Below are 26,021 nucleotides of genomic sequence, written 5' to 3' on the forward strand. Positions count from 1 at the left end.
TGATTACACATTTCAGTCTTGACATTAACATATCGGCATGCGGTTGAGTCCGTAAAGCCTTGTAATTGACCTTTAGGGAGGAAAGAGGCCAATATTAAACTCGAAGATAGCGTCTATACTGACATTAACGTTTAAAGGAAATTGATAGGTTCGACCGTCTTTCCAGTAATTTGTAAAAAAAAGTAATCAGAGTTGTGAAATGGGAGATTAGAGAGTGTCCTCTGGGCCCCGAGTCGAGTGCTTGCGTCCATTCAGCACACTTTTCTCCTCGTATATATGGTAATCGCCCGTTCAAGATGGCATCTAGGGAGCGGGTGAAGACGTTATCCCCCTCCTCAAATCCCAACCCTATGTTTCGGTGTACTTAGCAAAATAATACTTCCTTTAGGTGACGGCAATAAAAGTCACAGACTACGTGTCTCCGTCTGCACCGACAATAGCAAAAGCAACAGGTCTCGATTTGAAGGGGGTATTTCAAGAATGTCTGTCAAATATGGTTCACTTACGCCCAAAACGCAATGCAGCGGGGAAGGGAATGTTCCTTTTGGAACAAGGTACACTTCTGTTTTGCCTGCAAATCTTCACAATATGAACATCTTCCCTATTGAACATTTGGCGTCGTAAAACTTGTTCAGATACACACCAGTACTGGTACTACTCCGTACGCTGCGACGCTACCAAAACCAAGAAGTCTAGATGTGAATGGAACGTTTACTAAAGTGTAAAACAGTTCCTTTCAGTGACAAAGTTAATTGAACTTGTACCTACGATAGAGTCCGAAGAGGTTACTGCAGTAAGTTGAAAGATAAGAAAAATGAGGAAAGCTTGCGACAGCCTCCTATTGGTATGTTCAAAAAGGTCAATCTTTAACGGGTTTCCCCATACACCACAGCTGTCTGGATTCAGTGTATGCTTGTCAGCTGCTTCGCTTCACCTGTTTATATTCCATGATATAAAATAAAATCAAACTGATGGTCTTTACATTAAAATTGGGCAAGCCCCCCTTCACCTGAACTGTCCACCTAAGTCTATATAATTGTAGCGGCCACAAAATGTCCGAGTCTCGTGCTGGGATTCGTACGACGGACCTTCTGATCCGAAGTCGTACGCCTTGTCCACATGACCAAAGGGGTTAAACCCGTCAGCAAGCTGACAAGGTAAGGATGTCATCTGTGGGATGACTCCACGCCCTGCTACCTAATGACTGAAGCAAGAGGCAATTGTTTCACAGTGTGGATGACATTCAACTTCGGACAATAGCAAATCAGAATGTCATGCGTATGGTATTGTATGGAGAATCACTAAAATTATTTATATCTGGGTCCTATATTTCGGTCTTTATATCTCGCCATTGCATTTAATTATCTCCGATAGGCCACAGTGAATTTTGTCTTACGCCGCTTTATTGCAGCGATATCCCGGCGACATCTCGGAACACCAGAATTGAACTTCGCATGTTGTACCTCTGAATGGATTCGAACATGGTTACAATGTGAAAGGCGAACGGCTATTGCTACTTGACACAGCCACCACCACCCAACTGTCATAAAATGACCTGAGTTTTTCAATGGTTACGAGCACGAACGTAATAACAGAAACTATTACCTCAGTAATGGCATACAATTCTAGCATTTCAGGAGGTTGAAATCCAACCGTTAATGTAATTACTTGGGTCCAGACATCATTCTAAGGTTTTTGTTAATGAAATATTATTCAAGCGATACGCGCGCGCGAGCGAGCGTGCGTGCGTGCGTGCGTGTGTGCATATATACATCCTATTATTCCTTTGAATCTAAAAACAACAGGCTTATGAATGAAAATACCACAATTTACCCCTGGTTTATGATAACTGTATTAACTCGGCACAGAGTCTCGCATAGAACAGCTGTCATTATAGTCAAAATGTACATCAATGCATATGCAAATCTAAACGATTCTAGTAGTCTTCTCTCTATGCACCTTTTGTATTATAACATTTCCCCGTTATCCCTCAATCTTTCTCTGTTTCTAATAATTTCTTGCGATGTAATAAGTGATTGTAAATATCTTTGAGAGGGGTTTTATAAGTTGTAAGAACTTGTCCCCAACCCTTTTCACATTGTGAATAAAATATGTTTCAACTAAACTAAACTAACAGCTGTCACGTGTTTTCGCGACCTCCCTATTCCGATGTACAACGCAGGACGTGTGGCATTGGACACCGACACAGATTGTAGGCAGTGTATACTCCACCATGAATCTGGCCCTGGGGTACCAACACGTAGATCGTAGGCAGTATACTCCACCAGGAATCTGGCCCTGGGGTACCAACACGTAGATCGTAGGCAGTATACTCCACCAGGAATCTGGTCCTGGGGTACCAACACGTAGATCGTAGGCAGTATACTCCACCAGGAATCTGGCCCTGGGGTACCAACACGTAGATCGTAGGCAGTATACTCCACCAGGAATCTGGCCCTGGGGTACCAACACGTAGATCGTAGGCAGTATATTCCACCAGGAATCTGGTCCTGGGGTAGCGACGCGTAGATCGTAGGCAGTATACTCCACCAAGAATCTGGCCCTGGGGTAGCAACACGTAGATCGTAGGCAGTATACTCCACCAGGAATCTGGCCCTGGGGTACCAACACGTAGATCGTAGGCAGTATACTCCACCAGGAATCTGGTCCTGGGGTACCAACACGTAGATCGTAGGCAGTATACTCCACCAGGAATCTGGCCCTGGGGTACCAACACGTAGATCGTAGGCAGTATACTCCACCAGGAATCTGGCCCTGGGGTACCAACACGTAGATCGTAGGCAGTATATTCCACCAGGAATCTGGTCCTGGGGTACCAACACGTAGATCGTAGGCAGTATATTCCACCAGGAATCTGGTCCTGGGTTAGCGACGCGTAGATCGTAGGCAGTATACTCCACCAGGAATCTGGCCCTGGGGTACCAACACGTAGATCGTAGGCAGTATATTCCACCAGGAATCGGGTCCTGGGGTACCAACACGTAGATCGTAGGCAGTATACTCCACCAGGAATCTGGTCCTGGGGTACCAACACGTAGATCGTAGGCAGTATATTCCACCAGGAATCTGGTCCTGGGGTAGCGACGCGTAGATTGAAGGCAGTATACTCCACCAAGAATCTGGTCCTGGGTCAGCGACGCGTAGATCGTAGGCAGTATACTCCACCAGGAATCTGGTCCTGGGTCAGCGACGCGTAGATCGTAGGCAGTATACTCCACCAAGAATCTGGTCCTGGGTTAGCGACGCGTAGATCGTAGGCAGTATACTCCACCAGGAATCTGGTCCTGGGTCAGCGACGCGTAGATCGTAGGCAGTATACTCCACCAGGAATCTGGTCCTGGGTCAGCGACGCGTAGATCGTAGGCAGTATACTCCACCAGGAATCTGGTCCTGGGTCAGCGACGCGTAGATCGTAGGCAGTATACTCCACCAGGAATCTGGCCCTGGGGTAGCAACACGTAGATCGTAGGCAGTATATTCCACCAGGAATCTGGCCCTGGGGTACCAACACGTAGATCGTAGGCAGTATACTCCACCAGGAATCTGGCCCTGGGGTACCAACACGTAGATCGTAGGCAGTATACTCCACCAGGAATCTGGTCCTGGGTCAGCGACGCGTAGATCGTAGGCAGTATACTCCACTAGGAATCTGGTCCTGGGTCAGCGACGCGTAGATCGTAGGCAGTATACTCCACCAGGAATCTGGTCCTGGGTCAGCGACGCGTAGATCGTAGGCAGTATACTCCACCAGGAATCTGGTCCTGGGTCAGCGACGCGTAGATTGTAGGCAGTATACTCCACCAGGAATCTGGTCCTGGGTCAGCGACGCGTAGATCGTAGGCAGTATACTCCACCAGGAATCTGGTCCTGGGTTAGTGGTTACACACAGGTACATCTGATTCATCAGAGTTCGATAATATTATGATTTCTTTGCATCGACATAATAATAAATAGTGTAACTGGTTAATTGGTTAACTCTTAGTGTGGAAACAATATCATTAATTAGTCTGTCTCTGTCTCTGTCTCTGAATATTCCATCTATTCACTCTTCCCGGCCGAAGTACAATCACAATTGTTTGATATATCATACACGATTCGTGAAGATCTGTCCACCGGCAAACCGTCCCATGCAGAACGGATGACAATAAGCCGTTGAATTTAAATTTTAATGTTGCTATAAATGTAAAGGTTAGGGATATTTGGGATATGTCCACAACACCAAACAACAGAAACCATTGATTACAATCCTGGACAGGTCCATGTATGATTGTCGATCTGCAGGTGATGACAAAGATGGACATACTGATTCATCGGAAGCAAGAACATGGATAATACAGCAGCTCAGTCAAGGTGAGAGATGGCTGCCACAGTCAATGTCAAGGCCGTCGGTATTTCAAAGCAGAATGAACACTAAATCACTGTATCGGTGGCCGAATTATGCAAAATAATTCCTGGGAGTTTGTCCTTTACAGACATCAACACGGGGAATTATTAGGGGTAATCAACTTGCATTGACTTCAATCTATTCTGAGGCCATGTGGTTTCAACCCTTGCTAATTGGTAGAACTGACGGAGTGCTGAAAGGGTGTGTTGACGCTATGATCACGTGACAACATTAAAATCGAAGTCTGTACCAATAACGATACCCTGACATAACATTGACAAATAGTCACTGATTGTCGACAAACGACCTCTACACTCTTGATTACGTTCTCATTAGAACCTTGGATATATGCTGATGAAAAGGGTGATACAAACGATCGATAATAAATCGATGCTAACTTGGGGGCATTGTTTCGTCCAGTTCATGCCTCTGTATCGAAGTGGAGGGGTAGGGGCCAGCTGACAGGGTGATATCTAAAATGGGGAACTCTACGTCCGTACAATACTGTTCCGCCTCGTACTGCGATGTGTCTGAGCAGGTTGACGCCCATATGATCTGAATCAGGCAGAATCAGCCTGAATCATGTTCCTAGCAGTGTTTTGTATGGGTATTTGAATACAGCAACTGGAGCATTGTAGTTCTACGGCGTTCACAAAGACCGCATTGATGTCTGATCGATTGTCACGGGAATTGAGTAAAATATTTACACGAATCAATTTAAAAACAGCTTGCGGCCAAAGCAGCATAAAATATTAGACATTTGTAACCGTGGAGCTACCATCAACGTCCACGTATTGTGTCGCATCGTTGTCATCAACCACGCACAGCGTTACGATTCCATGAGCCTATATACACATAGCTATTGTCACAGATCGGTATTATTCGGTGTAAGGAGGGAGATCGGTGATTGACACGTCACGCGGTGTCATGCTGACACTGTTGAGTTACACACAGCAGGTAATTGGTAGAATCAGCAGAAAAAAATACAGTCTTAGTATAATGTACCAGCTGACCTTACCCAATACATTTCAAGACAATTGTCAAAACAGCTAGCATTACCTCGTAATTGTAACGTCACCTACAAAACCATCCCACACCATGTTCGCTGCACGTACTACCATTAAAGTAAACCATATCGATATTTGTTGTGTAAACATGACAGGATACATACAAAATATATAAACATACGACCATATAACAGTTGATTTGTGACGGACAGCTATATTGCACGCTGTGAATTGTAACGTTTTAATTTTGAAATAAATCTTGGCAGAGTATGATAGGTGGTTAGCGTGAATATGAAATATATTTATTGATATATAGATATATATATAAATATGGATAATGTAATAGAATGATGTGATGGAATTTGAGAGTCAAATATGCTAGGTGTTTCCAAATGGAGAGGGTAACCGGAACTCGACTGATTTTGTTTGATTGATTGTTTTTGCATAATCATCATTTGCAAAATTGTCCCCTATACATACATGGTCATACTTGCGACTGGCGATATATAGTGATTATGATAACAATAGTAACCGATAGTTACTAGCACGGGTTTTGCTATGTTACATATATGTATGTGTAGATGATTTGACGTTTAATCAAATGTGTATTGTCTATGCGGAGAGTGCGATCAGTGGTAACAGAGGCAGAGTTTAAGTGATACATAAGTGATACAGTATGTACAGTACAGAAAGTGGACCTACCTCCATCTGCGTACGTCTCGCATCCATAGCCGTCCTGTAGTCCGGTAGTCCACGTCCCTTCATAGCGGGCGCCCGATGTCGTGCTCTGTCGTACGCCATAGCGTCCCTTGAATCCTTGCGTCCATTCCCCCCTGTACATCCACCGACCCTTGGTTTCGCACCCTAACCCATGTCGTTTGCCTTGGAACCATTGGCCTTTGTAAGCGTTTCCGCTGGGCCAGGTGTATACTCCAGACACCTCGAAGCCGTACTGCCAGGCCCCAGCGTACTCCCCTTGGCCCTTGGGCCCCGTACACACCCCATGGCCATGGGCTTTTCCCTCCTCCCAGCCCCCGCAGTACGTGCCCCCATCATCGAAATCGAAACGTCCCCCTCCCGAGGTCATTTAGTTTGTTTGATCGTTGATGACCATGAGGCGAGTCAGTGTCAATAAATCAGCTGATGATAAGGTTAACAGTAGATATTTCTCCTGAATGTCCGTGTTTGAGCTGGCCTACCCTCACATGCCGGCGACGTGACAGAGTTGTGGGACAGGGTAGCGTATGCTGGCCAGGTTATGGGTGGCAGTGCAGGGCGACACCATCACCGGCCTACCTGACATGATCACGCCTAACACGCTACTCACCAGCTCGATAGCACGAAATGCAACAACTGCAAACGAAATAAAACAGACGGTCAGTTCCACTCAAAAGGACAGATATATTAGGACACACAACACGAAATTAATGCCTTTACAGTAGCAGCCTTTTAACCTGGAGCATACGAAATCAAACGAAACGCCGATCCAGAATTATTACGCTAATATCCAACGTTAATTCCTCTCAATTGTAGTTGGCCCGACACACATGTTATGAACTCCCCAGTGTATATATGTGGGAACGTCCCCCTTGTACGAGCGAGGGAGGGTTGTGGCGATCCGCTACTGCAGCTGACGGTAAATGCAGTAGAGAAGAAGACAACAGACACACACACAAGGTATAGGCAAGGCAGCACACAACAGTACTCACACTGTATATAGAGCCATCCGTCCTCTGATCCACGTTTAATCAAACGATACGTCGCTCGTTGAGCGGCGCGCAAGGTTAAAGGTTTGCACCTGATGGAATCAAAACCTTTCTTTCGCCTCAGTTGCCCTGGCTCCGAAACACCGCGGTGGATCAACCCCAAAATTTCCAACCCGTGAGGTGATAAATTTAATCATATTCCACGGGGAAGGATGGTACGGGGCGATGCGAAATTCTCCTCCGTCAGGGTGAATAAATTATGCGAAAATGTCCGCCATAGAATCTTGCTTCTACATGTGTATGGGAGGTTGGTTACCCATATATGGCCGCGAGAGACGATTGGGTAAGAAGGTCGATCGGTCTGAAAAGGAACCCGAGAAGATATACGCTATTTCAATAGTGAGAGATGTTCCGTGTGTTCCTGTGAAGCTCGGCGCTGCTCGGAATCTGTCGGCTGCTCGCTCTCTCCTCGCTGACCGGCTGGTTGGTCGGCAGGGAAGCGATTCCTTCCGACATCTGGTAATGAGAGAGAAGCGCACGCTAACGTGTGGCAAGCAGGCTGGCAGACTGGTGTATCGTCAGGGAAGCTAGGAACATCACCAGGAGACACGCTTGGGGAGGCAGTTCATCTCCATACAACGTTCATACCAACTCACTGACTTAAATCAATAATCGATCAGCCCTACACACTGTGAGGTTTCTTAACAAGTTCAGAGCAGCATGTCGACAATACCTAGTCTCAACATATCTATATTTTTATGGCGCTGCATACAAGTAGTATTAACAAAATGGTGGGAACGATAACAAACTGTACATCACGTTCAACAGATCACTTCAGCTTTCAATTACGCAGAAACTGCACGTGTTTGCAGACACAGGTCACTCGACGAATGTCACATATACCAACCGCGAGTAAAGTGGGACTTAAAACAGTGACTGAATTTTACTAACATTGATTATGTGAGAGAAATTATAAGTTGCACGTATTAACGACTGGTGTTTCTGCTTCATTCGACATTCATCGGGAAACGTGAAATATGGAAAACAGGCAGCTTCTGAATGAACTGAGGACACACCTGTTGCACGTGTTAGTTTCAAATTTGCAAACATGGACAGGCTGAATAGCCACACCTGGGTAGAGCTTATCGCGTAACTTGCTTTAAATACATTTAAATACATCTTTAAATACAATCTCCATAATTAAACACATGACTTGGCTTTCATCATTATGTATATGAGAAGTAAGTATGTGCATGTAACGTCTCTGATAGACTCTCTATTAGCATATGCGATTAATTAGATGATAATCCACAAATGTGTTCAGAAACCAATACTGGACATGTGAATGGACAAATGGTGCTTTCAGACACAAAGTTACGTCATTTTCCTTTCAGCTGTGTTAAGAACATCTCCGGGATAATGTACGACCACGGGACTATGATTATCTCATTTAGCTGTAAACTTACGGTAAATGCATTAGTAGAAACGTTTTGCAGTGTAATATTACCTACAATCAGCTATCTTAACCCCGGGGGTCTGCCTTCCGAGCAGGGGGCCGGGGCGTGATACGTAATACGATGGAGGACATGTAAGATCACAAATGTACATTCTTCTGTGTAATTACACACACAAACCATCAGTTCACTCTGTAATGCACTATCAGCCGTATTTGATATTCAGTTTCCTTGTGTTTCCAGTTTAAGACAAATGTATTATAGACTGTATGTTCCTGTTAAGAGGTATTAAAGCATCATAGAAAATGGGGCTAGCGCGACTGCTTCACAATCTGGCGTCTATTTTAAACGTAAGTATTAAGAAAATGTTTGTAACCGTCGCGCTCAGCGATATCACAATAAACATTAGTTGATGTCATGAACGTCTTTCAAAGCCGCCGGGGTACGATGACGCAGCAGGTATTCATTCAAGTCGCCATTTACAAAATTCTCCAGTGATGCGTTCTCCAACACGAGCAGCGTGCGATTTTTTATATATGAACCTATTTAGGTAAACTTATTGACCGATATTATGCACCAGTTATACAATGTACCTAACACACCAAATGGCGCTCGAGAGACTTGAACCCCACTATAAGTCAGTGCACTTCTTCGACTGGTTGCGTAATGCCTTTTCTGTCAGCGGATATAATTATATACAAACAAATGAATACATTCGTGACTGATCCTGCCAACGTTTGTTTGTTTGTTTGTTTGAGTAAACACGGAAACAACTTTGAAGTTGTTTTCACTTATTGGACACAATATTTCTGTGTGCGAGCTTATATTCATAAAGTTGCTGTTTCGATTTGAGGCACAAAGATGTTTTTATCTGAGCTTATCGAAAATGCCAGTGCAATTATATGTCACACGGGTCAGGTGTAAATGTTGGATGGCAATGTTTCATGCCCTGTTTCTTTCTAACACAATCACTCGCAGTGTTTCATTTTGTTTGCAAAGTATTCTTTATTGCAAGATTGCAAACTGTAGGACATAACTATTTTACATACTAGTAGCACTCAAATGATGCACGTCAGCAACGTTATAATGGTAATCACAAGACTGGAATGACAGAAACGAACATCAAATCTTAACACCATGTCGCACTACTGAACACACAGACAGAAGGTAAACTATCTCGGCCACAGTCAAATCTGGGAATTTAAAAGCATGTACAAGACAAGGTTATAATAAATTTGCAAAACAGCGAAAATGTGCTGAATCCCACACGAAAACAGAAATAAAACTTTACCATTTAGCACGATTTACAAGCAGATTAGATTATATTTGGCAAATATCCATTAATCAGTATCCGTAAAATATAAAAGTCCAGATGACCAAGGACGGTCTGATGTATGACAAACATCACAACGGTAACACCAACAATGGGCTGCAAAATGAAAACAAAACACGAATTGCGATCTTCAAGTGACAAACCAGCACTAACTACTGGGCTACTTGGCATTCATAAGTTCATACCAATCGTTGCCTCAGCTGTCATCGTGATACTGTTTAGTTTCTCTAGGCTTTTTCAGCTGCATATCAGGGGCACCTGCGACACTGATGTTCAGGTAGAGACTGCCTCTGTGGCATATACAAAGCATGTCGGATCGGGTGGCAAGCCTCGGTGTTCATGATGTTGATCATTGGATTGTATGGTCAAGATTGGTGTTCCTTGACCCCAAACTGCTAACAATTTAAATGTGGGTAACTCACAATGACTTTACTTTGTCGACAAAAATGTCTAAATTCTAAGCATGTACAGACTTTGAGAGGATAACCTACACCATAAATGTAAATCACAACAGTATTTCGATATAAGGCACCGAAAGTATATTCCACTTTATATTTTAGACATGTTAACATGTCTTGTATATGTTTTCACTAGTGTTGTTGTATATGAACTTTAAAAGTTCTTTTGTTGACGTACTTTGTTTAAATTCAGTAGGTAACTTTGAAAAGGTTTGCATAGTTTAACACTCGTTCCCATTTACGTTAAATTTAGAGCATCCGAAGCTGGAGATTAAATTGATTAAACTACCCATTACTTTCAGATAAGTGCCAGTAGAAGATTGAAGAACGTTTTAATACTAAAATATGTACAAAACGTCTGTAGATGGTGACAATTTATTCTGACAAGATCATCTGACAACAGTTCATGCAATGGTAAAGGAGCACAAAGACTCATGCACTAAAATCGAGCAATATGTCAGATTGACCATTGTCCCAAACCCCAAACTACTGAAGGAAACATGCAAGTGAGTTCAAGTGACTAAACAAAACAATATTAACATAAAATTCATATATGAACATTCCCGCGATAAAGTACACGCATATAATTTAGATTAAATATGTCACGGATATGTACAATTATTTAGTCAGAAATCAAAGATTTTTAATTTGGTACAAATGTTAGACTGATGGTAACACGATAAATATCTGAAACAAGACGTGCTTCCATACAATAAAAAGGATATAATATTTTAACAATGTTCAAAACTTCATAGTGAGTGTTTCGAAATAAACAACCCGCAGGTCAGATGATACGACATACTTCAAGCATGTGCTTGTGGAGGTATCTCTTCTGGGCAAAGGCGCGGGAACACTTTGGACAGGAATATGTCTTATTCTGTGTTGTGTGGATGAGCATGTGGGACCGAAGGTTCGACTTATCAGCAAAAGCTTTGTCACAGTCAGGATAAGAGCAGCGGAATGGGCGTTCACCGGTATGTGTACGCATGTGGCCCTTGAGGAGCCAGGAACGTGTAAAGATCTTGCCACAAATGTTACACTCGTTCCTGGTCTTGCCATGTACCCACATGTGAGCTCTGTAGGCAGAGAAAGATGAGAATTCCACATCACAATCTCGGCATCTAAGTTCTTGTTCACCCGAACTATCATCGCTCTCGCTTAGATTCTCATATTCGGTAGAAAGACTTTGTGCATCGTCTCTGCTATCTTGGCTATCATCGTCTACCAATAACAACTTTGATAAACCATCTTCTGGCTCACAATACTGTTGGTGGGTGCTCTGGCATGGCAGCGTCTGGGAAGGTCCACAGCCTTCAGTCACGCTAAATGTCGACTTGTGAGGTTGAAAACTCTTGTTGTTCCTGTTGGTATTAATGTTACTCTGCAGAAGGCCTTGACCTCTGTGTAATAATGGGGAGTTCAAAAACACCACTGGCATTTTGTCATAATATGATCCCCCATCTTGTATCCGTGCTGTCGTATGTTTCACATTGCGGTCAATTTCGCTGTTCAGACCTGTGTCATCTACACTGATATCCTCATCAACGTCCTTAGTATTTCTCATGACATCTCTAGAATCATCACCCTGGGAGAAAGCTTCGGGTGTTTCTTCTTTTTCTGATCGATGAACTTCTCTCAAGGCCATCAGTTCTTCTCGCCAGTTGGCAAAGTCTCGGGGCCCAACTCCTGCGAGGTCAAGTTCTGGCAGACGACGACAGATATAGAAACGAGTGACAAACGATAGGTGACTCAAGGGGCGATGCTTCATTGGAAAACATTTCTTTTTAGGAGGTATGCTGGGTGGTGGCTCGTCTGTCGGTACAGGGGAGGGAATGTTTCTCACCACTGACGTCACACGGCCACGAGGTGCAGTGCTTATTGACAAGCCGGAGCGAGTGGTCATGACGAATGGATCGTATACTGAAAATACAGAGATATAAATTGTACAAAATCATTTCCACAAATTTGGAACTCAAACGTGTTCAAAAGTCCTACACTGTCTCAACATAAATATTCTGTCACATCGAAGAGATCATCGGAGGTGCAGGGTCAGAAACTGGCACCATTCCCACAGCCGAATCAGGGCTCAATATATAATTTCATTATATGTGAATAATAATGGGAGTTTGAGGTTGTTTGAGTCAGGTTCAGGATTAAACAATCTTGCACTCCTGTCGAAAAAGGTTTTCGCATGTAAGGACATGGCGTTTTGAACTTTGCATCTTAATTCGAAATCTTATATACCACATTCAGTTTGAGATAGAGATATGTACTGTGTAATGACTGTAAGTATGCACATTAAAGTTATTGGACACTGTCACCTATTTGTCAGGTTCATGCCCTATAGAGAGAGACTAATTAATAACATTCATCGATTCCATACTGATAGTTAACCAATATTTCATCTGTTTATTGCTTTCGGTGCTAGAGCGAGACAGAAATCACCTTTCCAATTTTGTCAAAATACTGGGCTCTATAACTTAAAGTTAACACTGCTCATAAGTTTTTGAATGCGGGCACTGTATTATTATTTGAAGGTTAATATACCAATGTGCTACATGTACGTTTACTTATCATTTGTAATTCTAGTGTAAACATTCCTCAGATAGGACACATTTTACGTACAGGTCACACATGACCACACTATAAATATTGGATCCTATGAATGTGTGTAACATTGCCATGTTAACCTATTCAAATAAGAATATTTCTGGTGACATGTCACAATCTGATCCACAAATGTGTGTGCTCTATCACATTTGATATTCCTGGATTTTTTATGTCCATTTATGACACTACAGTCATGTGTGTACCAGCGGTACAGAAAGAAAACTTTACCTTTAAGAAACACATTAAAAAATGTCATGAGTGGAAACGTGCTAGTTTTATGCTTGTTGTTTTATGAGTGTAAAGGGAGTTCTTCCTAAAATTAACATCTGTCTTTGGTTACCATCTTGTATTCCTATAAATCACATCCATCTACTACTCTTGGTACCACGTTCATATTCATACATGGATTAATATTTGTACCCACCTACCTACATAAAATTGAATACTGCAACTTTTAAAAAGGTGCAATTCTCAGCTGACTGCAAATGTGTAACTTGCTTTCTCATTTAACTAATGGGAACCATGTCAGACTGTGAAATTAGAACTGATCTAAATTACCACACCTAAGATTATATTTACGATTACAGATGACAAGGGAATATGGGGTAGATAGCATGATTTTGTTATGGAGTTTAAATTTTACTATATTCAGGCTTAACATGATGCAATTTAAAAGTGATAAAGCATTATTTTTATTATTTTTTTGTCATGGTATCAGTAAAATATAACTCACCTTCACAAAGTTTCAACTGTCACTGTAGTTATGATACTGTTTGGGGATTTACTACTGACATGTACATTGGGCCACTGGCTTCAGGTAGATGTCCCTAGATTGCCTTAAACAATTTTTTACTGCTATTAATATCTTGCTTGGTACATCCATGAACGTAGTGATTTTAGTGACCAAAACATGACACAGTCCACGTTCGATGATGTTATCAAACTGACAAATTAATCGTTTTCGAAAGTCATTTATCAAACTTACTTCAAAAGTTTATTGTTGGCATAGAAACTGAACGGTCAGCAGACGACCGACCTTGCTACTTGTGATCGAAACATATCACTTGTTTGTAATGTATTTAGAGTATATAGGTTCATGGGCTATATGCTACTGTCATATAACAATAAATGTACGGACAATGGATATTATGGACACCAAAATGTTTGAAAGTATTAGCTTTCGCTATACAGAAAATGATCGAGCACCTGTCAAATTGAAGATTTATATGTCGATTGATCCTCAAATTTACCTAAGGTGTTGTTAATTATCCATGAACATTCCAAACATAAATTACCACATTACCATACAATATTTGAGCTTTCAAATCGGAACGATAAGATAAAATAAACGATATAAATTAACTGTGAATCGTCTGTGCCACTAGAATTTGATCATTTCATATTCAAACCTACCGTTGCCAGCAACGTATTTTCCTGATTTGTAACCCCTTACGGAGTTTAGTAGACATTTGGGCATACTTTAAATTTAGAGGAGTATTATTCTCCAAAAGAGAATCAGCATTTTCCGTGTTCTTGCATTTTCGACTCTGTCAACAATATCTTGATCTATTTGTGGCGTTCGTCTGGGCCACCGGAAATGCGCAGACGCATTACCGTTTATGTGACGTCACGCGCGCACCTGCCAACAGAACGTTTACGAGGTCACAGGTTCGATAACTCTGCTTAGACGCTTTACAGAACGTGTAGAAGGAATGCATGAGAGTGGGATCGAATGATGAGTTGGTTAATGGTAACAAAATGTGCACCTATGCACATAGCAAGGAAATATTTATTCTAACAAATTCACTTCACCTTTTATCTTTTTTCTGCAATATCAAGACGGGATTGCCAGAAATATCCTTCTCGTATGGCATCCCAGTGGTTTTTCGTTGTAACGTGTGAATGCTTTTACAACACAAAAATTGTTGGCAGAGTGAAGTTAATAATTTTACGATTTCTACCCATACTGTTTTCACAAACCTTCATTAACCTCACCTTTGCTCCAATAGTTAAATAGACAGTAGTATAGTAGTATTGGGAACGTTGCAAGGACAAGAAAGTGAGGAAACGGGATGAAATTTCGGCTATATGTCATGTTAATCCCAGTGGTTAATCCCACGATGGTAGGAAAAGAGCTGATATTCCAAGGATCAGTGCCACTGAGAACTCGTTTTGATATGTGAGTGAATGACTACTGTTTGTCGCCGCCCCAGTTATCTCATTTTAACAACCCTATTAACAAAACAATGAAACAGATGTTGCAGATCACAAACATCTTGTATATCACACTTCAGAAACTATCTTATCATACACATTGCTGATGTATAAATATTCAAAAACTATATCATTAAAATGCTTTCAACTTTACCAAAGACTGTTTGCACATATGCAGAATGCAAACATCCATCCAGATTGTGTTCAATAGCGCTATGTCATTTTTTAATTATTTTTTTTAAGTTGCAAGACCGACAATGTGTCGCTGATCAGTCCATATCACATCACAAATTGCTTAATCATTCTGCATTTAGGTAGTCTGCCAATGTCAAAAGGATACAAAACGTTATATAAAGCTTTAAATTAAACCGTTTGATGCGGTTTGAACCTCAGAGAGATATCTCTGTAAGCGTTCTTACCTCACACTTTTTGTGTATATCTGTATATTCCCAACTCAATGAAACATGTAGGGGAAGAACTGTGTCGTGTTGCATATATATATATTTGAACGTGATAGACATAAGCAAGATATATTTATCAGCAGCGCCATCTACCAGTTTAGAGGTTCTAAGTGTTGTAACATAAGTATGTAATCTGGAGGAAGTTTCAAATAAGTTTCAATAAAAAGATTATCCTTAAACATCTTGTAATATAAGTGTTTTACGTTCTCTCTAAGTTTGTAGAAACTAATCAACGAGTATTGTTTTAACATTATTAAGCAGCCAATAGGTTTTCTGGAATTATTGTAACTGCCAAATGGAACTAAAGCTTGTACTAGATTTTACCCCCGCCATTAGTGGATATGTAGTATTTGCCTGTTTCAAAGAGCTATCGTCAGCGCTTCAACTGCTTTAAGTCCTATGCTGTAACATACGACATACGACAGTCGCAGTGCAAGATATGCTTTACGAAACAGGGCCCAGGTTCCAAGTCCCTAATATACTTGTAGCAGGAACGTAAACGGTGTGATCCAGTTTTGCAACTGTCTTCACCACGGTGCGTCGCTAGTGCATGTATAGTCTTTGATTTGCTTGCTGTCACTTAAGTGAAATAATGTTAAATAATAATAATGATAACACAATGTTCTCAGTCATACCTTGGACTATACGTGATGAGTAAAGTTTCAGATTCATCCCAATATTTAACAAACTTTTATCATGAAATCTTGCCTGTCGCGAAATTTAAGATATAGAAGCTGACAAACGCGTAGTCTTGGATGAACGTGACAGAGGCTACTTATTAAATTTCACAGTGGCTGATATTCGTTTAATATCCGCGTATTAAATAAAATTCTTATTACCGGAAATGATCGTCCACAGGCAAGTCTTGTCAGTTATATTACAAGACATGAGTACACTTCTATGCTGGGTAGTAACGTGTTGTACATGTAGTGTATTTCAAAACAATGGTTCCAAGTGATGAACTGAAATCACATCGTCACAACGCGACCAAAATATCACTAAACGTGCGAATTTGTTCTCCTCGAACTTACTGACGCGAATTCGGGTGAATCGTGATAACCTTCAGATTTTACGAACGCTTTGTTATTACAAATTTCCTTTCGCGTGTGATTTTAGCACTGCGACTTTCCCGGTCTGTGTGAAATATGCCAGTGATACGACGGTTGGAGCGTCATGTAACATCGCTAAGGAAATGCTTCAAATCACATGACAACCCTATGTGTTTATTTCCACAGGGGCTTGTATCGCTTTAGAACGGCGTTCGAAAGACATATAGATGTATAGACCCTACCCTAGTACTATACATATAGATGTATAGACCCTACCCTAGCACTATATATACCCTATGTGTTTATTTCAGCATTGAAAGAAATATACGAGTGAGTGAAGTAATGAGTGAGTTTAGTTTTACGCCGCACTCAGCAATATTACAGCTATATGGCTGCGGTATGTACATAATCAGGTCTGGACCAGGCAAGCCAGTGATTATCGATCTTCGCAGTTAGGATACGAGGACATGTGTCAACAAAGTGAAATATCAGTTTCCTAATATCCGAGAAAATAAGGGCTTTACAATAACCACAAAAACTTTGACAGTCTTTTCACTCTCATGTATTCAGTTCAATCGCCAGGCGTAATATTTAACTTAGGATTCGCTTCCTGGCTCGAAAAGCCGGTAAGTGGAATAAAACGTTAACACAATCCCATGTCAGTATATAACGAGGACTCGTAAAGTTACATTCCTGCCAGCTAATATCTGTATCAGGATACTCTGTACCAAAAGTTATATGGTGTTATATTGTAATGGTCTACCTACCTACCTACCTACCTACCTACCTACCTACCTACCTGTTAGGTTCATTGCCAAAAGTTCTTTAGAAACTAAACTAAAATATCGAAAAATGCAGCCCATCAGAAACAAGTTCATAGCTTTTAAACGTCAACATGCCAAACAAAAAGTTCCCAACGTATTTGCCACAAACATAAGAAATAATGTCTCCGTGTAAAGACGTATAGTCACGTCTATATATGTCTTTGCTCCGTGCCATTAAGTTAAACGATCGATAAATTGACGCTGATATGGTTTGGAACGCGACATGGGATGAGACCATACACAGGTATCGATAGCAACGTCCGAATGACGTAATGACTTATGACGTCAAAGTAAGATGACGTCAACAGCCGGTAAGGAGTCAAACAGATGTGATACTTTGCTTCAATCAAAGGTGTGAGGTTCTGCAGTAACTAAACTGATATAGTGAGAAGAATATGGACAGGGGCAATCCGGAAATCTCTGATGACATAAACAGAGAAATTGCTACAGAGGGCGACAATCATGGCGAAAACGAAATCTATCTTGAGATTCTATCAAGTCTATTTCCGAACAGTTCCAAGACATTTGATACTAACCCTGAAGATTTCAAGGAGACACCCTGCCAACCGCCCACCGTCTCTGCAAACAAAGAACCTGACCAACAACGAACGAGTTCTGTTCAGGATCTACTATCCCTCTTGTCCCAAGGAGGCATCAGTGAACATCAGTCAGATATCTCGTCACCATGCAGCGTCCCCGACTTTGATTTGTTCCAGGACATCACTAGTGACAACAGCATCGACTGGGAAAATTCCTCATCCAAAGCCTTGTTGCAGATTGTGCATACGGATCACCCATATCTAAGTCACACGTCTAACAGTCAAGGGGAAGAACAGGAACCATGTAAAACATCAAGCTGTTCTTCCATCCCGGACGCTGAGTTAATCCATGATTTCTTCGTACACACAACAAACATGATAGCTTATCAGCCATTAGGAGACGTAGGAAACCAGTGTCGGCATGTACATATCACCCCAACCACACTGATAGGATGTCCTGAACCGGTTGCGTCATCTGTTGTGGATGAGCAGTTGCAGAACCCTGTGACAGTAAACGATAAACAAACATCTATAAAGTCGCCATCGGCTCTTTCGTCCACTGCGAACATTCTCACCATTACAAGCGAAAATGCATCCAAAATCATTCAGTCGCGGCCAAAATTACTACAGAGAGAAAGCAAACCGACCACCGATACAGCATGGAAACCAGCTGCATCACTTGGACCATTCACCTCTAAACTTCGTAAAAGCACTTCAACGATATCAAAAAAGACAGATTCTCCACCGCCGACATTAGTGGACCATATACATAACGATGGCAAGATGCAAAACTCACAGCCAAAACTAGAGGAAATTAGTAGTCATGATGAGACGCATACGGACAAACCCACTCATGACAATAACAGGTTAAAACATGGAGACGGTCAAAGTAAACTAAAGGACACTGATAGCAACCAAAGCTTGAAAGACGAGTCGTCTGAGGAGCAAACAGGTATGGTGCTCACAACCCTGGGTGAGTCAGAATGTCTGAGCGCGAACGAAGTCAAAGCCCTGTGGACTGCTGAATGTAAAGCCGTGTTTGAAAAAGTCCAGGAGGAAAGCATCCTTAACTATGCCCTGACCCTCCTGCTGAAGGGGTGGGAGAACTACATGTCCTTGACATTTGAAGATGTCCAGCAGCTTGAGATAGACGCGGCACATGAGAAGAAGTACTGTGATGAAGTCATCGAAATGCTGGAGGACAAAGACAGATATGTATGGCAGATTATTGAAGAAATGGAACCAAGAAACTTTGCATTCAATTGGGCTAGCTATTTCTAAAGAACTTAATTATGTGGAAATCATGTTCTTGAATTATAACTGGTTTTGATAATAACGCTAAATTTATTGAAAACATTTTACTTCTTTCGATTTCTACGAAATGTACAAGTGTATACTCTTTTTCGGGTTCTACAGATATATAGGTATTTCACTTTAGAAAGTATTTATGCATCCTCAGTTTATATATGAAATAAATAAGTTATTAATAGCATGTCATTCATTATCTATGTATTCATGTTGAAGGTTTAAGAAACAAGGGAGACCACTCCCACCATACAAAAGAATGTCTGTATTTTACGGAACTTCAAATAGTAAATATCAGCTGGGGCATTCATTGAGGTCTGCAATCAAACCTTAATCCAAAGTTCAATGTGAATGTCATCTAACATGCGATTTTATTATTATCGTTATTTGCGGTAGCGTACAAAATTATGTTTTTTTTCTACTTGTAAAAAATGAATTTGACGAGAGACAAATGCATTTTGAATATAATATCAAGTATTCTTCAAACGGGATGAATACACTTGCTGGGGTATGTGACATTTGCGTAAAACGATTTTTTAACAAAACGAAAAAATAATTAGCAACACAATAGCATAAAGTAATTAATACACTGTGGATGAGCATTCAACAACACATACAACACACGAAATAGTAACTTTTTCATATTTTCCTGTCATGAATTTTCCACAACACTCCCACAGTCATGTCACGCTTTCATATATTTACAAATCTAATGCTTGTGGGATATATTTGGGATTTTACTCCAAATAACACCGACCAGATGCCAAACTATGTCTAACTAACAGCCACTGACAAATCATGGCACACTTAGGTGTTATATCACAAGGAAATTTTATTTATGTGTTACCTTTTATTTTCATGATTATTTTTATTAGGTCACTAAATCAAGACCCAATTTGTTACTATATTTGTTTGTATTTCAATATTTGCAAAAAACATTATATTTCTTGGTTGCAGTATCACATTTTTAGTTCACATTTTGTACAAAAATTAGTGAACAACCCCTGAGGTACGCGTACGAGTGATTATACATGTTACCGTCCACGTTATCGCTGCCTTCTTCAACGTTATCATTTCCTTCAAAAATTTGTGGGTTGGGGGTTTTTTTTTGGTTTTTGTTTTGTTTTGTTTTCATGAAAAATCTGCAAGGTGCGATTAAGGAAGGTGTCATTTGCGTGCAGTAACCAGTTCCACGTTTTATTTGCGGTGCATGCTATGCACACTTGAAGACAACTGTAGGCAGGAGTCGAGTTTAAGAAATTTCTACGCCCAACGTTGAAGAGTTCGATCTTGACTCCATGCTGTCTTAAGATCGTCTTTGTGCAAGTAGATTAGGGCAATTGTATGGTGATTGTAAAGTTGATTGTAGGGGCCTAAGATTAATTGTAACTAAGATTGTTCTGTGCAAGCGGGCCCAGCTGATTACGCTTCCGGCTGTGGTCATACTTGATAAAAGAGTGCAGAAAGTAAACCCTTGTGGGGCTTTTGGTTGCAATATGAATAACCCCGTGGGTTCCAAATGAATTACCATGCTTCAAATATTCAATAACACCCAGGGCCCACTTGCACAAAACGATCTTAGAGCTACAATTATTGTAAATCCTTAAGATCGCGATCTTAGGCTCCGGCTACAATCGCCATCCACTTGCACGAAGCAATTGTAGGCTAAGATCATTGTAAGTTACGATCAAAACTTACAATTGGTCGGAACCAATTGTAAGGAGCTAAGATCATTGTAGTCAGTAGCAAAATGGCGTCCAAGTTGGTGTCAATTTCACGCAAATAATTAGCTTTACGTACGGAGATTGCTTTCATATTGCACAAAACTGTATGATTCGCCTCGACACTTCAGCGACACGGAGAATGCAACATCGATTTAACGTCAGAAAAAGCGTTATTAGCGGTAGTAAGCAACATCATTATCGAGTCGATATCATAGAGTACAATTCTTACCCGATTCAGTGTTGGAAAAAGTATGAACACCATAACTCTTTGATAAACAAGGAAAGGATAATAACGAAAGGTGTCTCCATGCGATTAGCAGTGGCCATGACCTTTTCAATAACTCAAGGGCAGCTAATCTTAGTTTTTACGCAAGATCTGAGTGGTTTCCCTTTACAGATTATGCCGTTGCCGTAAAATCCGCCATGCCCAAATACAATGCATGTTCTGTTGTGGCAGAACAGATATCCACATATTTCTTTTCGGTTGATGATTTTGTCATAGTTTATCATTGAAATAATCTACAGTTGGATAACGTACAAAATTGTGTATTTTTTCTACTTGTAAAAACTGAATCTGACGAGAGACAAGAGTTGTAATCTATATATTTTAAATATAATACAAGTATCCTTCAAACGGGAAAAATACACTTGCTGGGGTATGTGAAATTTGCATAAAACGTTTTTTAACAAAACGAAAAAATAATTATCAACAAAATAGCATAAAGTAGTTAATAGACTGTGGATGAGCATTCAACAACACAACACACACGAAATAATAACGTTTTCATATTTCCCTGTCATGAATTTGGATTTTACTCCAAATAACACCTACGAGGTGCCAAACTATGTTCAACCAGGGATACTCTATAACTCTCTATATAGGCTCCCTGGTTCAACTGACAGCCACTGACAAATCATGGTACATTTAGGTGTTATATCATAAGGAAATTTTTATTTATGTGCTCTCTTTTAATTTCATGATGATTAGGTCAATAACTCAAGACCCAATTTGTTAACGTATTTGTTTGTATTTCAATACTTGCATAAAACATGATAGTTCTGTGGTTGCAGTATCACATGTTTAGTTCATAAAAAATTAGAATGTAGAAAAATAAGAAAATAACTCCTGAGGTACGAGTGATTATACATGCTACCTTCCACGTTATCGCTTCCTTCTTCAACGTTATCATTTCCTTCAAAGATTTGTGGGTTGGGGGTTTTGGGGGGTTTTTTGGTTTTGTTTTGTTTTCATGAAAAATCTGCAAGGTGCGATTAAGGAAGGAATGTCATTTGCGTGCTGGAACAAGTTCCACGTTTTATTTGCGGTGCATGCTATGCGCACTTGAAGACAACTGTAGACAGGAGTCGAGTTTAAGAAATTTCTACCTCCGGCGTTGAAGAGTTCGATCTTAGTTAAGATTGCGATCTTAAATCCATGCTGTCTTAAGATCGTGTTTGTGCAAGTGAATTAGAGCAATTGTACGGTGATTGTAAAGTTGATTGCAGGGGCCTAAGATTGATTGTAACTAAGACTGCTCTGTGCAAGGGGGCCCAGACATTGGCTAAGACACAGAGAATCTCACCAAAGTGTCTACTGATACAAATTATCACAACACGAGTTGGGATAAAGTAACAAATATCTGAGGCTTGCCGAGGATATTTTTATCTTTATCAACGAGTGTTGATATAATTGATATCAGTAGACACGAGAGTGAGATTCTATTTATCATCCAATATCATTCTTCATTAGTTTCCAATGGAAAATGTACATCTCTGAACACAGCACTGGCATTAGATTTGCAGTGCAGTGATGTCATAGCACTCTGACGTCATCAAGTTCATGACTGCACAGCATTGTCAGGGTATTGTGCAAAATCTATTGTCAAAGCGTTATCTCCTAGGAGATATCATCTGATCTCACACAAGCGATATCTCCTGGTGGAGCACGGTTTTGGATGATAAATGATGTTTGTCTCCTTAGTGGAAACAAGCAGGCCAATTAAAGTTTCAGCTGTTTCTGGGAGGATGAAAAGTGTAAAAGTCCAAATTATTAATGTCAAAAATACATGTGCTGAGCCCCACCTCAAATTACGTGTTCTGAAGGTTTTTGTGTGAATATATCTAATAAACTAAACGTGATAACACTTATTGTCTGTGAGGAACTAAACGTAATAACAATTATTTCTAATGAGCCACTGAAGAACTATGATAACACCTATGCGTAAAAAGGATTGTGTGAAGTACTAATTAAATATTCAAACTTTTTATTTATGGATTTCTAAGAATTTAACTAAATTTACTAACTCCTAAAATCTAAATGCTAACTCTGCTAATGTTCAAACCCCGACCACTGCCAAACTAATCTAACCTCTAAATATCTCACTTCTAACTTTCTTTACTATGAAAACCCAACTGATTGTCTAAACTAAAATATAAACCTAACCTAACTCAAAACGTCTGTAGTCTGCGATGTTGAAAAACAAACTACAAATGTTTAACATTGAAGCAGGGATCCTCTACAGTTCACGCGCAGGTAAATCTTGTGCAGTCAGTGTCGATAGATAGATAGATAGATAGATAGATAGATAGATAGATAGCGGACATATCCACGCACTAGTGCATGCTCCAGGCGCTGGTATTTTTCCCTCGATGACTGGATGTCAATCTCAACAGCACATCGTATTTCAACCTCAAGTCCCTGGGGAGTATACAACTCTTGCTGCCACTAGGTGCACCGAGTTTATTGTGGCTCTCTCATCCTAACGAGGTACCCAACTGACAGCTGGGTGGACTGGGACACATAGTCACAGCACTTTGTCCAAGTTTACTGCACGTTGCTGTACCCGTAACTAGGTGTAAGCACGTGTTAATGTGGCCACCATCTGGTCATATACCAACGGATTCGTGGGTTCTTTTAAGTGCACCGGGTTGTGTACTGCACACTTGGGGTTGTGTCAACACTGAAAGGGTCTGCACACAAAGCTGACTCCAAGGTTTTTACACCCGGTCACAGGTGGGCTCGCTCCTGAAACCTCAACCTTGCTGGATCACTAGCCTGGCGCCTTAGTCAGCTCGCCATACCATGTCCCGAATCAAGTCTTGACCTGACAACCCAGTGATCAACATCATGAACCTCAATTTACGCAATTAGGATACAATGACGTATGCCAACCAAATCAGCGAGCCTGACCACCCGATCCTGTTGGTCACCTCCTGTCACAAAGAATGGGTTGCTGAAGGATTGGCTGCTGAAGATCAATTCAAAGATCAAAACAGATCTTCATGAGTCAATAATAGTCAAAAGAACACAAACATGTATATGGGTTTTTATTTACATACTGTTTTAGTCTTTACAGTGAACAGCAGATCTTTGAGCTAACTGAAATGATGTCCAACTCTTGCTGTCCCAGAATCAATCACACATACATACAACTACCAGAGAGTTGTGAGTCCTATTCATTTACAACTATTTAGTCTCCCATAGCATGGAGCACAAGCATTACATTCTTGCTTGGATAACTGTAACTCCAATATGTGAATACTGACATCAAGATCACTTGACTTGGATAACAGCAACTCCTAAACATGAGCACTGACATTAAGATCACTAGGCCTGGCTTGGATAACAGTAATTCTCACATCAAGAATACTCTGAAAAAAACTCCCATTTGTGGACACTGACAAGAGGATAAAGTCCCGGGCCTAGATTTTCTAAGTTCTCTCAGCACTAAGAGAGAGTCAAAGTCAAAGATAATGTAGGGCACATATGACTATCTTAGCGCTAAGAGAGCTTTCAAAATCTGGGCCCTGCAATGGGCCCCCAGCTAATCATAACATTCAGTCATTAATACTGACACCAGAGGAGGTTTTAGGAGGACAGTCATCATCATGAAGTGATTAAATGGACAATCAAAACATGATTCCATTAGCATGTTCATAAATTTGTTTTAATGTCTTTTCAGTAAGCTAGCTGCTTGTAACCAGCACAGTGCCTTCTGAAGTTCTTGATTAATAAACTGACCTGTCCTATCTTATTATCTTTATGAAAATTTACAGCAATAACTAGTACCTGTCACAGTGCCTTGACAGAACCATTTAAATAATGTATGACCACGTTTACAAATGTTCCAACTGTAGATGCTACAAGGTGAGAATATGAAATGTCATTTAAGCTACTGCATTCAGATAGGAATGTTCCTGAAATAAAGGTTTATATCATAGTCAACTATAATCTTGCCATATCACTGAAGCCATGAATGTGAACAGAAATAAACAATAGCAAATATTGCCAGGAATACTTCAGCTGCCTAACAAAGGACACAATCAGTCTGGTAGCAGCTGTGGGTTTGTGTATCTTTTGTGGAGTCCACATGATATTTCACATGTGCTTTTAAAGGCACCTCAGTATTGAGTATGAGAATATATTCATGTCCAAAGGCCAAAGACCTTATCTCAGCCACTACTTGTCAGGACATTTGTGGAGCATTTCATCACTTTCATACCTAATCAAACTTTTCATTGTGAGTTGCATTAGGAACTGTCCAGGACACCTAGTCTGACATGCTCCCCTGTGATGTCGATATTCGCAAGTTCCTTCCATCGATCCAGCCAGATCTGATGAAGACATTCTTCATCCACCTTATCAAGATGGGAGCATGTAAACATCAGTCCACGCAGAGGATGCAGCGGATGGCTCAGTTTGTCATTGACTGCATCCAGAAAATTGGAATCTAAGGGAGACCTTATTGCACAACCTTTAGCAAGTATCTCTTCAAGGGAGCAGTTATTTTTCACAGACTCTTGGAGAAGTTCCTGTATGACACTGTTTTCCACCTTTGTGTTACAGGATATATCCAGCCTCTTCAGACCTTTGTAGAGTGATGGCACTCTGAAATACAGTATATTCACTTCTTAGTTCCTTTGAAAGACAGT

The 26,021-nt window shown here is 40.8% G+C and overlaps 3 protein-coding genes across 4 annotated transcripts in view; all 3 read right to left on the reverse strand.

The window, feature by feature from the left end:
• The window catches only part of LOC137258133 (junctophilin-1-like), a 105,492-nt gene extending 97,798 nt beyond the window's left edge, over positions 1–7,694 (reverse strand). The window contains exons 1-2 of the mRNA XM_067795698.1: positions 7,122–7,694; positions 6,115–6,765 (exon numbers count right to left, since the gene is read on the reverse strand). Coding sequence (XP_067651799.1) covers positions 6,115–6,499 — 385 coding nt within the window. The 5' untranslated portion in view covers positions 6,500–6,765; positions 7,122–7,694. The remainder of the gene's footprint in view (positions 1–6,114; positions 6,766–7,121) is intronic.
• A 3,453-nt stretch (positions 7,695–11,147) lies between these two features.
• LOC137257603 (uncharacterized) lies at positions 11,148–14,450 on the reverse strand. Its single transcript, XM_067794924.1, has 2 exons — positions 14,387–14,450; positions 11,148–12,283 (listed from the first exon to the last, which is right to left on the reverse strand). The coding sequence occupies exons 1-2, from the start codon at positions 14,448–14,450 to the stop codon at positions 11,148–11,150; spliced, it is 1,200 nt and encodes a 399-aa protein (XP_067651025.1).
• A 9,949-nt stretch (positions 14,451–24,399) lies between these two features.
• The window catches only part of LOC137258196 (tonsoku-like protein), a 32,326-nt gene continuing 30,704 nt past the window's right edge, over positions 24,400–26,021 (reverse strand). For both annotated transcript variants that reach the window (XM_067795776.1, XM_067795777.1), the window contains one exon: positions 24,400–25,977. In XM_067795776.1, the coding sequence (XP_067651877.1) occupies positions 25,620–25,977 (358 nt within the window). In that variant the 3' untranslated portion in view covers positions 24,400–25,619. The remainder of the gene's footprint in view (positions 25,978–26,021) is intronic.

The sequence above is a fragment of the Haliotis asinina genome, chromosome 12 (assembly GCF_037392515.1).
Source record: "Haliotis asinina isolate JCU_RB_2024 chromosome 12, JCU_Hal_asi_v2, whole genome shotgun sequence".
In the NCBI taxonomy this organism is placed as follows: domain Eukaryota; kingdom Metazoa; phylum Mollusca; class Gastropoda; order Lepetellida; family Haliotidae; genus Haliotis; species Haliotis asinina.

What these genes read in the sequence shown, in the direction of transcription:
- LOC137257603 (XM_067794924.1), bottom strand. Translation starts at nt 14,450, where the DNA reads ATGCCCAAATGTCTACTAAACTCCGTAAGGGGTTACAAATCAGGAAAA. An exon ending in AAAATACGTTGCTGGCAACG is followed by an intron (nt 12,284 to 14,386) that starts GTAGGTTTGAAT and finishes CTGTATTTTCAG; the next exon opens with TATACGATCCATTCGTCATG.